We start from the raw sequence: 13180 nt of genomic DNA on the forward strand, positions 1-13180 counted from the left end.
GGGAGGCCTCCACAAACACCCGCGTTTCTTCCTGCAGACAGCCCTGCACCTCCGGGCTCGGCAGAACTTCAAGGACCTTCGGGGAGTGGTCCACCGCACTGGGGAGGAATGGTTGGTGACCGTGCGGGACACAGAAGCCCATGTGCCAGATGTCTATGAGGAGGTGCTGGGGGTGGTACCCATCACCACTCTGGGACCTCGGCATTACTGTGTCATCCTTGACCCAATGGGACCAGATGGCAAGAACCAGCTGGGACAAAAGCGTGTTGTCAAGGTAAGCTGCTCTCCTCCCCAGAGCTTGTGAGAATCAAGACCCTTGAGTGACCAGAGGTCTTCTAATCTCTCTCCCTTCACTTCTTCTAAACAGTACACATATTCTAAACACCGTCAGTGCTTTTATACACTTAGGTTTATATTCCTGACACATTGTCCTATTTGGTTCCCTTAGTGGTCCTAGGTTTCCTCTTCAGACCTTATGTACCTGCTGCTGCCACTTCTGGGAACTTCTGCCCCACCTAGAGGTCCTGGGATTTGCTCCTCCATGTTCCAGAACCTTTTTCTTCTGTATATGACAAATCTCACAACCTCCTCACCTTCTGCCCTCCGCCGCCCTCCCCCGCCCCCTGTGACAGTTTAGCAAGCTGCCACCACAAAGACAGGGACTGGACAGCTTAGGCCTTACGTGGGTAAGATTTGGACTAAAGTTACTCAATGCACTAGGAAGGTTAAGGCAGGAGGATCAAGAGTTCAAGACCCAGAGTGCGTTCTGGGCCACCCCAACACACGAGATGTTGTCTAAAAAATGAAAAGAAAAGAAAGGGGTCCGGGGAGGTAGGAAAAGTCAGAACAGCCCTTTTCGGACACGGCAGCGCACGCCCTTAATCCCAGCACTCAGGAGGCAGAGGCAGGCAGATCTTTGTAATTCCAGTCCAGCCTGGGCTACATAGTGAGTTCCAGGCCAGCCAAGGCTACATAGTGAGATCCAATCTCAAAAACAAACAAACAAAACAACCCAAGTGTCTATCATTTGATGGATGGATTTTTAAAAATGTGGCATATCAATATGGTGGAATTTTAAAAGAAGTATTTTTTTTAATACCCCAACAGACAAAGACTGAAAACAGCAGCTAAGTGAAGAAGCCAAACATGAAAGGGCAGACACTGTATGATTCCATACATGTGAAATGTCCAGAATGTAGAAATCCAGGGGCTTGGGCAGTAGATTGTTGGTTGGTGGGGTGGGTGGAGATGGATGGGAGCCTCAGGTACAGGTTTCTTTTAAAGGTGATAAAAATATTCTAGACTTATACAGTTGAGACAGTCAAGTGATTATGAATCTACTAACATGAGTTTCATGCTCTAAATGGGTAAAACTTGTGGATTATATCACAAAAAAACAGTCCGGAGCTGAGGAGCAGCTCAGTTGGTAACAGGCAAGCATGGGACCTGAATTCAATGCCTCGTCCCCACTGGCATGGGGCATGCACTTAGAATCCCAGGGCTAGGGCAGGAGAGCCTGGAGGATCTGTGAGGCTTGCTGCCGAGCCAACCTAGTCTAGTCATTGATCCCCAGGTTCCAGTGAAGGACCCTGTCTCAGACAACCAGGGAAGGCTGGTGGGGTGGCTCAGTGCATAAAGATGCTTCTCACTAAGCATGATGATCCAAGTTCATTCCCCACAACCCATTTGGTAGACTGGGAAAACTGACTCCTGCAAACTGAACTCTGACCTCTACATGTGTGCCATGGCATGTGCACACATACATGCCAAATATTATTAATAGTAATAAAGTAGTTTAAACATCAATTTAAAAAGAGTTAACTGGCTTCTGAGGAGTGGCATCTAAGGTTGACCTCTGGCCTCCACACATATTCACACACAATACACACATACCCTCCCACATGTACACCCACCTAAACATGCATACATACACAGACAAACACAGTCAGCACTCTTTATCCACAAGTCCCATATCTATGATTCAGTCAACAGCAGATAAAAAATTTTTGGAAAAATTCCATATGAACAGAAAATATGTAAATTTTTTCTAATACAGACTTTACATGGTATTATCAGTAATATGTAATCTACATATGATTTATGATTTAAGGTTCATAGGAGGATGTGTGGACTGTATCCATAAGGGACTTGAGCACCACTTTGGGGCTTTTAGGTGAGAAGTTCTAGAACCCACTATCCACAGATACAGAGAGAAGTCTGTATATTCCTTAAAATATAAGCTGGGCCAGATGTGGCACACACCTGTACTCACAACACTCAAGAAGCTGAGGCAGAAGGGCTGAGAATTTGAGGCCAACCTGGGCTACACAGCAAGACCCCTTCTCAAAGGAGAGAATTAAAAAAGCCAGTGAAGTGTACACCTGTATTCCCACCTACTTGGGAGCCTGATACAAGAGTCGGGGAGTCCACAACCAGCCTGGGCAACATGGCAAAGTCCCACACCATCAACACCACCAATAAACAACATAGTGGCAGGTCAGCTCTGGCCCTGTGACCGGAGTTTGCCCACCCTCAAATTCTACCAGATCAATAAAACAAACCGCGGGAAGAAATGAAAAGCAGCACTAGGTTAAATATATATCATTTCTTTGTGACCGTTTTATTTTCTTCGGGGATTCTTTGCTTTGGTTTTTGTGACTGGTTCTCACTTTGTTACCCAGGATGATCCTTCTTTAGCGTCCAAAGTGTGGAGATTGCAGACATGTGCACTGCACCCAGCTTAGGGTAATTCTTACCTGTTTAGCCTGAGGACCTAGGTCCCGACCATTTACAGACTCGACAAGGTGAGCTGCCAGCGTTTGTCCAGACAGAGAGACAGGTGCTCTGACAGGGGTGTGCTGGGGGCTTCCACCTTCGACACGAGCCCAACACAGCGTGTGGATGGGGAAGTGACCCCAGAAGACCCGGCTCAAGGTCGGCAGAGGCGGCAAGCCAGAAGGTTCTATGGAGGCAGCGCGGCTCTGCTCCAGACCTGAGCGGCTCCGAGTCCTAACCTCCCCTCTTTCCCACCAGGGAGAGAAGTCCTTTTTCCTCCAGCCAGGGGAGAGGCTGGAGAGAGGCATCCAGGATGTGTATGTGCTGTCGGAGCAGCAAGGGCTGCTGCTGAGGGCGCTGCAGGCCCTGGACGAGGGGGAGGGCGAGGAGAAGGTCTCCCACCAGGCTGGGGACCGCTGGCTCATCCGCGGGCCCCTGGAGTACGTGCCATCTGCAAAAGTGGAGGTGGTGGAGGAGCGCCAGGCCATCCCTCTGGACCAAAATGAGGGCATCTATGTGCAGGATGTCAAGACCGGGAAGGTACCAGCGGGGGGATGGGGGGGGGGGACCAGCAGTGGCTTCCTCTGGGCAAGCGGGAGATGCTAATGGGAAGAGGCAGGTGGGGGGAAGGCTCCAACAGCATACAGGGCAGCAGCCAGGTGGCTGTCTGGCAGATGTGAGGCCATTTCATATTCCATTTGCTGTCTTCGTGCTAGGTGTCTAGTTTTACGTTTTAGAGTTTGCAGCTGAGAGGATGAACTAGGGGGTTCTGCCCTACTGCAGATGTGGTCCCAGCATGAAGGTCACACAGGAATATGGCCCACATCTCGGTAGGACTCTCCTTTGCCGTTTCACCTAAAAAACCTTGACCTTGGTTTGACTAAGGACTACATTGGCAACCTCTTTCCCTGAGAATCTAATGTAGAAACAATTCGGAGTCCAAGACGATGTCCGTGTATATGAGGTGCTTCCTAGGGTCACATCTGTTTCTGTGATGTCCCCCACGCTGCTCCATCAAGGGAAATCCTAGAAATACTATCAAGCACTTGCTGCATGCCAAGTGCTGTTGTTTGAATTAGACTTGTGAGCGCTCCTCATTGTGTAACCCCAGATGGCCCATTATACAGATGAGGAAAGTAAAGCCTGGGCATAGCTTGAGAAAACACCTAGCAGATGGCAACCAAGCTTGAGTGCAGCCTTCCTGCAGAGACCTCCTTTAACCAGGATACTGTGCTAGCCCTGGACAGGGTCCGCTCAGGACACTAGGGGTGACATTCTCCCTCCTACCCTCTCTGAAAATTCCTTTCCTAGGTGCGGGCTGTGATTGGAAGCACCTACATGCTGACCCAGGATGAAGTCCTATGGGAAAAGGAGCTGCCTCCCGGGGTGGAGGAACTGCTGAACTTGGGGCATGACCCTCTGGCAGACAGGGGTCAGACGGTCACAGGCAAGGTCCTTCAGCCCTCAGCTCCAAGGAACAAGACCCGAGTGGTCAGCTACCGCGTCCCGCACAACGCGGCTGTGCAGGTGTATGACTACAGAGCCAAGAGAGCCCGGTGAGCCAGCGGACGGCCCCCGCGGGGTCCCGAGGGTGCTCTCAGAGTCTGACTTCCACCTGTCTCCACAGAGTGGTCTTTGGGCCTGAGCTAGTGTCACTGGATCCCGAGGAGCAGTTCACGGTATTGTCCCTTTCTGCTGGGCGGCCCAAGCGTCCCCACGCTCGCCGCGCGCTCTGCTTGCTGCTGGGGCCTGATTTCTTTACTGACGTCATCACCATTGAGACCGCAGACCATGCCCGGCTGCAGCTGCAACTCGCCTACAACTGGTGAGACTGGGACCCTGGGGGAGCTGGGACCCAGGGGGGCAGCCTCAGGGACATGGGGGGCGGGCAGAGGCAGGCCTCGGTGCCCTAGACCAGGAGGGAGCTGGGAGTTCAGGATGTGTGGGGAGGGTGTGGCCTAACCTAGGATGAGGACTTCAGGGCCCCAGTAAAAGGGCACTACCCAGCTTATCACTGCAAGTTGTTTTGGTTTGTTTTTTGTTTGTTTTTGAGACAAGATTTCTCTACAGCCCTGGCTGTCCTGGAACTCACATGTTGACTAGGCTGCCTCAAACTCACAGAGATTCACCTGGCTCTCCTCCCCGGTGTTGGGACTAAAGGCTTCTGCAAGGTTTTTTAAGAGAATGGTTTTTTATAATCAGTGGACATGAGCAGTGTGAACCTGTAGCCAGAACGCACTGCTGGGTCCTGTCCCAGCTGTGAGCAGTGTGAACCTGTGGCCAGAACACACTGCTGGGTCCTGTCCCAGCTGTGAGTGAGCAGTGTGAACCTGTGGCTAGAACACACTGCTGGGTCCTGTCCCAGCTGTGAGTGAGCAGTGTGAACCTGTGACCAGAACGCACTGGTGGGTCCTGTCCCAGCTGTGAGCAGTGTGAACCTGTGGCCAGAACGCACTGGTGGGTCCTGTCCCAGCTGTGAGCAGTGTGAACCTGTGGCCAGAACACACTGCTGGGTCCTGTCCCAGCTGTGAGCAGTGTGAACCTGTGGCCAGAACACACTGCTGGGTCCTGTCCCAGCTGTGAGCAGTGTGAACCTGTGGCCAGAACACACTGCTGGGTCCTGTCCCAGCTGTGAGCAGTGTGAACCTGTAGCCAGAACGCACTGCTGGGTCCTGTCCCAGCTGTGAGCAGTGTGAACCTGTGGCCAGAACACACTGCTGGGTCCTGTCCCAGCTGTGAGTGAGCAGTGTGAACCTGTGACCAGAACGCACTGGTGGGTCCTGTCCCAGCTGTGAGCAGTGTGAACCTGTGGCCAGAACACACTGCTGGGTCCTGTCCCAGCAGTGCTCTTTGCCATCTGGGGACCTGCATAAGGAACGTTGTGTTTTCCTCCTTTTCCCTGGCTGGAAAATGAAGTTGACCTACTTCACAGAGCACTGAAATGAAAACTCGAATGCTGGGGTGCTGGGGGCAAGAGAATAACTTTTCTTCAGTGATGTCACCACCTATAAGTTGCCCATACTCCAGTAAACAAGTCCATACCGATGCTCATACAAAGGGCCCTAATTAACTCAGTGGGTCATTTAATAAAGGTCATGGAACTAGGAGTGAGGCTGGGAAGGAGGGGTCCAGGGGGAGTGAGAGGAAGAATAGAAGAGGTCCTGGGGTAAGTGTGATCAAAGTACATTATGTACTTGTATGAAATTGTGAAATACAAACTATTTTTCAAAGAAGCCAGCAGGGGCGCGGGTAAAGCAGGGGGCAGGTAAAGGAGCTTGCTGCATAGACCCTGGCGACCTCAGCTGTCCCTGAGCCCACATCAAGGTGGATAGAGAGAGCCGATTCCACAAAGTGGCCCTCTGACCTCCATAGGAAGGCCATGGCCCTCCCACACTGTGCACACAAACACACACAGTAATTTTTTTTTTTAAATTAACATCATCAGCACAGCGCATGGCTGTAATCCCGGCACTCAGGAGGTAGAAGCAGGAGAATCAGGTATTCAAGGCCAGTGTCAGCTGAAAGGGCTCAAAGCCAGCCTGGGTCTCCTGGGTGAGGCCCTGTTTCCAGGAGTCACCTGGAGACGTGGTGTTCACCAGCGTCTGGTGAAGAGCTGGCACACTGACCAAGGCAGATAAGGAGCTGGCCTAGGGACAGTGAAGAGCACAGACCCTGGAGCCATCTTGCCTGGATTCAAGTTTTGTCTTGCCACATATGGTGTGACCTTGAATTTAACGCCTCTAACTCTTTATTTCCTCTTCTGTAAAATGGGGGAATAGGTATCTCCACCGTAGGGACTCTGAAGATAGAACATACGTGCTTGCTGGGCACAAATTAACGTCTCCACCGTAGGAGCTGCTGTTCAGCCCCAGAGGATGGGTGTTGAAATCCTGCTCGGAAAGGCTATCATTGCTTGTGGGAAAAAGCTTCCCACTCTGGGCCTCTTTGTTCACAGGCACTTTGAGCTGAAGAACCGGGATGACCCTGAAGAGACAGCGAAGCTTTTCTCCGTGCCTGACTTCGTGGGGGACGCGTGCAAAGCCATTGCGTCCCGAGTGCGAGGGGCCGTAGCCTCCGTCACCTTTGACGACTTCCATAAGAACTCAGCTCGAATCATTCGCATGGCTGTTTTTGGCTTTGAGATGTCCGAAGACACAGGTCCTGATGGCGCACTCCTGCCCCAGGCTCGTGACCGGGCCATCTTTCCCCAAAATGGGCTGGTGGTCAGCAGTGTGGACGTGCAGTCTGTAGAGCCTGTGGACCAGAGGACCCGGGACGCCCTTCAGCGCAGTGTCCAGCTAGCCATTGAAATTACCACCAACTCCCAGGAGGCAGCAGCCAAGTGAGCGGGGTGGCGGGGTGGGGGCGGGGGTGGAGGGGGTGGGCAGGGGAAACATCTCAGCTAGTGCCTAGACCTGAATAAAGTGGCATTCACAAATGGTCTGCCTGCTGCCCTCTGGTCCCCCAGGGTCTATTCTCTACCCAGCATGACCATTAAAACAGGACATTCCCACTCCCGTGGCTTCCCACTCTTTTCAGGGCCTTCCAGGCTCTCCAGGAGAGCTCCGTCTTCCTGTCCCCAGCCTTCAGCTTGGTCCCACCTTGGGCCTTTGGAAATTCTTTGCCTAGGGTACTTTTTCAGCCCCAAGGTCACCTCCTCGGAGAACCCCTTACTTTCTCTTGCAACTCTTCCCACTCATCCACTTGCTCCCAGGTGCTCATCGATGTCTGGAAGCACCCTAGCCTGTTTCCGTCCCATGGGAGGTGCTTCCAGGACAGCAGAGCCCATCCAGCATGTTTGTCTTTCATAGGCCTAGAGCTGCGCTATGGCTGCCTGCTGCTTGCTCATTGTTCTGGGTCCAGGTGCATGTTGAGTGCTTGGGGAGGGGACAGGGTCAGTCTCTGCTCCAGGTGCTCCTTTCTCAGCTCTGGCCTCACACTACCATCTCATCTGCTCTTGTTCTTGCCCAGGCATGAGGCTCAGAGACTAGAGCAGGAAGCCCGTGGCCGGCTTGAGAGGCAGAAGATCTTGGACCAGTCAGAAGCTGAGAAAGCCCGCAAGGAACTCTTGGAGCTTGAGGCTATGAGGTGGGCCAAGACATGGAGGTGGAAAGACTGGCCGGTCTGAGGGTCTTGGCAAAGCTGCTGGGCTCAGGCGGGGGTCGGGGTGAGAGGCAAGCAGAGCATGCTTTCAGGCATAAATCAAGACCCAAGAAGGGCTGAGGATGTGGCTTAGAGGTAGAGCACTTGCCTATCACGTACAAGGCTCCATCCCCAGCACTGGAAGAAAATTAAATATTATGGCTCAGCAGGACGACAGAATGGGTCAAGGTGCTTGCTCCCAAGCCTGATGACCTGAGTTCCCAGGGACCCACATAGTGGAAGGAGAGAACCGATCCTCACAAGTTGTCCTCTGACCGTCACACCTGTGTCATGGTGCCCCCCTCAAGTCCCTGGGTGGGTGGGCTTTCCTTCTAGGTCTCCCCCAACTCTGTTTTCCCCCGCAGCATGGCTGTGGAAAGCACAGGGAACGCCAAGGCAGAGGCCGAGTCCCGTGCAGAGGCTGCTCGAATTGAAGGAGAAGGTTCTGTACTGCAGGCCAAGCTGAAGGCACAGGCGTTAGCCATTGAGACGGTGAGCTGGGGGTGGCTGCTGGAAGGGTGGCATTGGGGCCTGGAAGAGGCCGTTGGTTGAAGGCCCTGAAACCAAGCGGGATACTGAGTAGACAGCCTGACACAAAGCACCACTCAAGCTCCCAGGGGTTTGCAAAGTCTGCACTTGGTAACGGAAGACAGGGCTTATTAGTCACCCCACAGCTGAGCACTGAAGCGTCGCCCACCTTGTTGTGTGTGCTTTACATCCGTGACCTCATTTCATGCTTGAGGTACTTGTCACCTCCATTTTACACTGCGGCTTGAACTGGGGGACTCCTTCCTAGGAGTCACCAGCTCAGGAGTGGCATAGCTGGGATTTGCACCTGAGGTTCCCTTCTGCCTCAGTTCCCCCAGGGTTGCTAGCTTGGGTGATTTGCTGGACAGTTCCTAGGCCGCATGACTTCAAGCTAGCCTGGTCTCCCTCTTCCAGGAGGCTGAGCTGGAGCGAGTGCAGAAAGTACGAGAGCTGGAACTGGTCTATGCCCGGGCCCAGCTGCAGCTGGAAGTGAGCAAGGCGCAGCAGCTAGCTGATGTGGAGGCAAAGAAGTTCAAGGAGATGACAGAGGCCCTGGGCCCCGGCACCATCAAGGACCTGGCTGTGGCTGGGCCAGAGATGCAGGTGAGGCAGAAAGGCACAGAGGGAGAGTGGATGTTGGCCTTGGAACCAAGAAGGTAAAAGGCAAACGCGTCCGGGGGAAATGTTGGCAGATGGGAAGGGGTTTGGGAGGGAGCTGTCTCTGTGGCCTGTCATTGAGCACGATGCGATGCCACACCAGCATCAGGCACTGTCCTAGACCCTGCAGAGCCAGCGCTGTGAGGGGGACAGGAACAGATGAGACACCAGTACCTCAAAGAAAGTCAGGAAGGGAGATGCGCCGGGTGACGGTGGCTCTTCAGAACCCACCTGGTTTAGGAGGGCCCCTCTAGAGGAAGGGAGCCGAGATAAAGCACCGGTTTCTGAGGGGGCTTCTTGCCTGACTTTATCCTCCCACCCTGCAGGTGAAACTTCTTCAGTCCCTGGGCCTGAAATCCACTCTCATCACAGATGGCTCTTCTCCCATCAACCTCTTCAACACGGCCTTCGGGCTGCTGGGGCTGGGGTCTGACGGTCAGCCGCCAGCACAGAAGTAACGTGGCGGCGGGCCCAGCCTGGGGAAGGGTGGCCTTTGCCAGTCTCCTGCTCCAATCTCTTTGAAGCAGCCACACCGTGCCTTAGGTCAACACTGATTGTACTGACAATAGATAAAATAAAACGATAATTTTGGAAATTTAAATTCTTTTCTGTTACCTCTAGCCTAGGTGACATGGGAGCTTACTGGTGAAGAGAAGAAGCCCCTCAAGTCTTGATATAATTACCAGAGACTATTTGGTCTCCAGGGAAACAGTCAGGGAGAAAACCAACCTAAATCCACGATAAGTGTGGGACCCCAAGCCTTCCAAGCCTGCTGTCCTTCAGACCGCAGCTTTTTAGACCCCAGGTAGGAGGGGACGGTGCTGTAGAAGAGTCCCGTTGGGCCAGGACAGAATGGGACCACTCCTACACTTGCAACAGCTCACTCACAGCTGGTCCTTCCATGAATCCTGGCCACCCGGCTGAGTCGCCCTGAGGCTGCAGAGCCCTGCTCAGCCTCACACGGGAGACTCCCATGGCGCCACCTGCCGGCACACCAGCGGGTGTGCCAGGCTTGCACTAGGCTTGCACTAGGCACCTGTTCCCTCCTAGATGAGGCCAGCAGATTGGGGGAGAGGACCCCGCTAGGGGCAGCAGGGTCTAGAGCGCACTCTGAAGGCTCTGGTCTGGGCTTTTAAGGAGCATTGGGGGGCCCTCTTTCCTTTCTGCCCCTCAAACTTTACCCAAACTTGCAAAGGGCCTTTATTTGGTGAAACGATGTGGGCTCAGTCGGTAGGAACGCAGTAGAGGTGCGAGGTGGGCTGGGTTAAAGACAGGTGGGGTTTTAGATGTCAGACCTGCCCTGTCACCACTGTGGAAATAAAATGATCCTGGAGTGGAGAGAAAAATTTAGCCCCATTTCCTGTGCGGCTCTGAAGGTGACTCTTCCTCCCATGCGTGAAATGGGCCCGTGGTTTCCCAGCTAAGCAAGGTTGGTGATGATGTTTTTGTTCCTTTTCCCTCACTAGAGCCTCATCTCACGAGCTTTGCATCTCCCGAGTGCTCCTGAGGTGCATTTGTGTGGTTGGTGTCTCTACTAAAGCCTGCACTCGATGAGGCCAAGGGCCTGTCCATGTTAACTCCCAGCACTGGGCCATTCTGGCTTGGCTGTGTGAGTTCCTACTCCCGACCTCCCCAAGCCTTTCCTCAAGAGAACTAATTAATTTCAAGTTCTTCAACTGGTACCTGCTGTCTATTAAACATTGTGTATTGCCAAGGGCCTCTAGGGACAAGTAAGATTGTACCTGGTGGTTGTCCCTTCAGGTCTCAGCTCCTGGCTCCGAGACTTCCTCTGACTGCTCTTGCCACTGCCAGTAACAACACGACTCTGGGAAACATCACTTGTTCACTGCCTAACTTGGATCCTGGGCTCCGTCCCTACAAGTCACTCAATCAAAACCTGTGACTTCCTTATCTTCCTCACCCTTGCGATGTTTAGTGGGAAAAGACCTCCCACGCCCTCTCCCCATGGCACATTGCTAGGTAAGGAGCTCAGGGCCCTCACTGCAAATGCCCGGTCACTGAACTACACCCTCAGCATTTGCTTTTCCCTCTTGCCTCCTCCTTTCCTTTCCTCCATCCCTTTCTCTCCCCCAGCTGCCGCTCCCCGCCTCCTCTCTTCCTTCCTTCGAGACGGGGTCTGACCACGAACTCAGTCCTCCAGCCTCACTGTGCAGAGCTGAGATCAGCACATGTATCAGCTGCTGTCCACCAGCTCCCTCCTTCCGTCTGTAACCCCAGAGGAGACCCCAGCATGTGAGCATTCTCATTTTAGATTCCAGTCACAGCCCCCGGGGAGGCCTGCTCCCCCCGACGATCTCCTCCCCATGCCTTCCCTTCAGAACAACTGTTCATACCTCCTCTTCTCACCCTCCTCCTCCCTGCCCACTTTTTCTCACCTCTGTGAAAAAAATAGCAGCACACTGGGCAGGCAGGCTGTCTCCCTCCCAGCAGCGGACCAACACTCTGAGCACTGAACTGTTTGTCCTCGACATGGTGCCCACCAAGGATTCCTCACCTCGGGCCCTAGGTCCCACCCATCTTGTCCTGAGAGCTGACTCCTAACCCAGCTCCTGCCTCGGCAACCAGAAGTTACTCCTCCTTTGGGCCCCAGTTATCCGTCTATGAATTCCTTCAACTCTATGACACATAAAACAGGTAAAAGTCATTCCCTGTTAAGAGCACACGATCTGAGTTTGGATTCCAAGTACCCACAAACAAAAAGCAGCTGTGGCTGTGCAGCAAGGCTGTAACCTCAACCCTGAGGTCGGAGACAGGGTTGCTGGCGCTTGCTGGCCAGCTAGCGAAGCCATCAGGCTGCAGGCTGTAGACCTGGTCTCAAGGGAGTGAGGTGGAGATGTCCTCTTCCTCTGACCTCCACACACATGTGCGTGCACCATGCACACAGCCCCCACAATAAAACAGAAGTCCTACACGCCTTCCTGTCTTACCTCTCCTCCTTTGCTTCCCAGCCAGATTTCCCCAGAGTTCTCTGCGGTCTCAGTTCCCATTCCTCACACTTCATTGGCTTTTCAGACTGTCCTCATTAGTGTATCTCCACTTCTTTCCTGTCTGCTTTTTTGTTTTTCCTGGAACTTACTCTGTAGACCAGGCTGGCCTTAAACTCAAAGAGATCCATCTGCCTCTGCCTCTCAGGTGCTGGGATTAAAGGCATGTGCCACCACCACCTGGCCTCTCCACTTCTTTATATATACATGCATACATACATATATACAGATATACACATGTCTAATTCTTTTTTTCTTTTTTTTTTCTCTTTAGACAGGGTTTCTCTGTATAACAGTCCTGGCTGTCCTTGAACTCAGAGATCTGCTTGCCTCTGCCTCCAGAGTGCTGGGATTAAAGGAGTACACCATCACCCCAGGCTCTCCACTGCTTTATAGGTATCACAGGTGGTGTCTATCCAGTTCCGTCTGCTCCTGCCTAGCCTCACCTGTCATTTGGCAGATCACCTCTTTCCACACTGGGCTCCTGTGACCACTCTAGTTTTCTTTCTGCCTCACCATTGGCCAGTGCTGTTTTTTCTACACAGCCCTCAGGGCAGATCCCCCTACACCCCTTTTCTCCTACCTACATTCTCAGTCAGCACCACTGTCTTCAGAATCCAGTTCTCCAGCCCTACTGTCACCCCTGGCCTCTGGGTTCACTTCCAGTGATGACTTCCTGTCTCCATATGGACGCAGAGTGCCCATCAGGTTGCTCATGTGATTTTTCTCGTCAATGAAGTGCTGGGGACATAACATAATCACTACACTCTTCTCTTTCCCATATAAAAGTATGATCAGTAATATCCCCCACACAGGCTACTCCATCAGCCTGCATCCAGGATGGGAAATGGCATCGAGGAGAGGTACAGGTCAACCATGAGGGACAGGTGGTGGGAAAGGAATGTGTATACCATCTGGAGCAATTGAGACTGGGTGGAGAGTGGTGTTACCGCAGCATAACCAGCTTGGCCTGACTACTGTATGTACTCCATAGCGTTTCCAGTCCCAGGCAGCAGAGAAATCACTCTAAAGTGTATGCATGAAGATTGGCCCAGCACAGGTAGCAGGAAGGT

At 52.9% G+C, this 13180-nt stretch overlaps 1 protein-coding gene across 1 annotated transcript in view; it reads left to right on the top strand.

The window, feature by feature from the left end:
• Mvp (major vault protein) overlaps window positions 1–9703 on the top strand; it is a 29736-nt gene extending 20033 nt beyond the window's left edge. Inside the window, exons 7-15 of the mRNA XM_052714658.1 lie at window positions 38–274; window positions 3034–3315; window positions 4087–4331; window positions 4403–4600; window positions 6731–7117; window positions 7747–7863; window positions 8283–8409; window positions 8860–9048; window positions 9429–9703. Coding sequence (XP_052570618.1) covers window positions 38–274; window positions 3034–3315; window positions 4087–4331; window positions 4403–4600; window positions 6731–7117; window positions 7747–7863; window positions 8283–8409; window positions 8860–9048; window positions 9429–9560 — 1914 coding nt within the window. The 3' untranslated portion in view covers window positions 9561–9703. The remainder of the gene's footprint in view (window positions 1–37; window positions 275–3033; window positions 3316–4086; window positions 4332–4402; window positions 4601–6730; window positions 7118–7746; window positions 7864–8282; window positions 8410–8859; window positions 9049–9428) is intronic.
• The last annotated feature ends 3477 nt before the right edge of the window (window positions 9704–13180 follow it).

The sequence above is a fragment of the Peromyscus californicus genome, unplaced genomic scaffold (genome assembly GCF_007827085.1).
Source record: "Peromyscus californicus insignis strain IS unplaced genomic scaffold, ASM782708v3 Scaffold_4__1_contigs__length_199733344, whole genome shotgun sequence".
Taxonomy (NCBI): domain Eukaryota; kingdom Metazoa; phylum Chordata; class Mammalia; order Rodentia; family Cricetidae; genus Peromyscus; species Peromyscus californicus.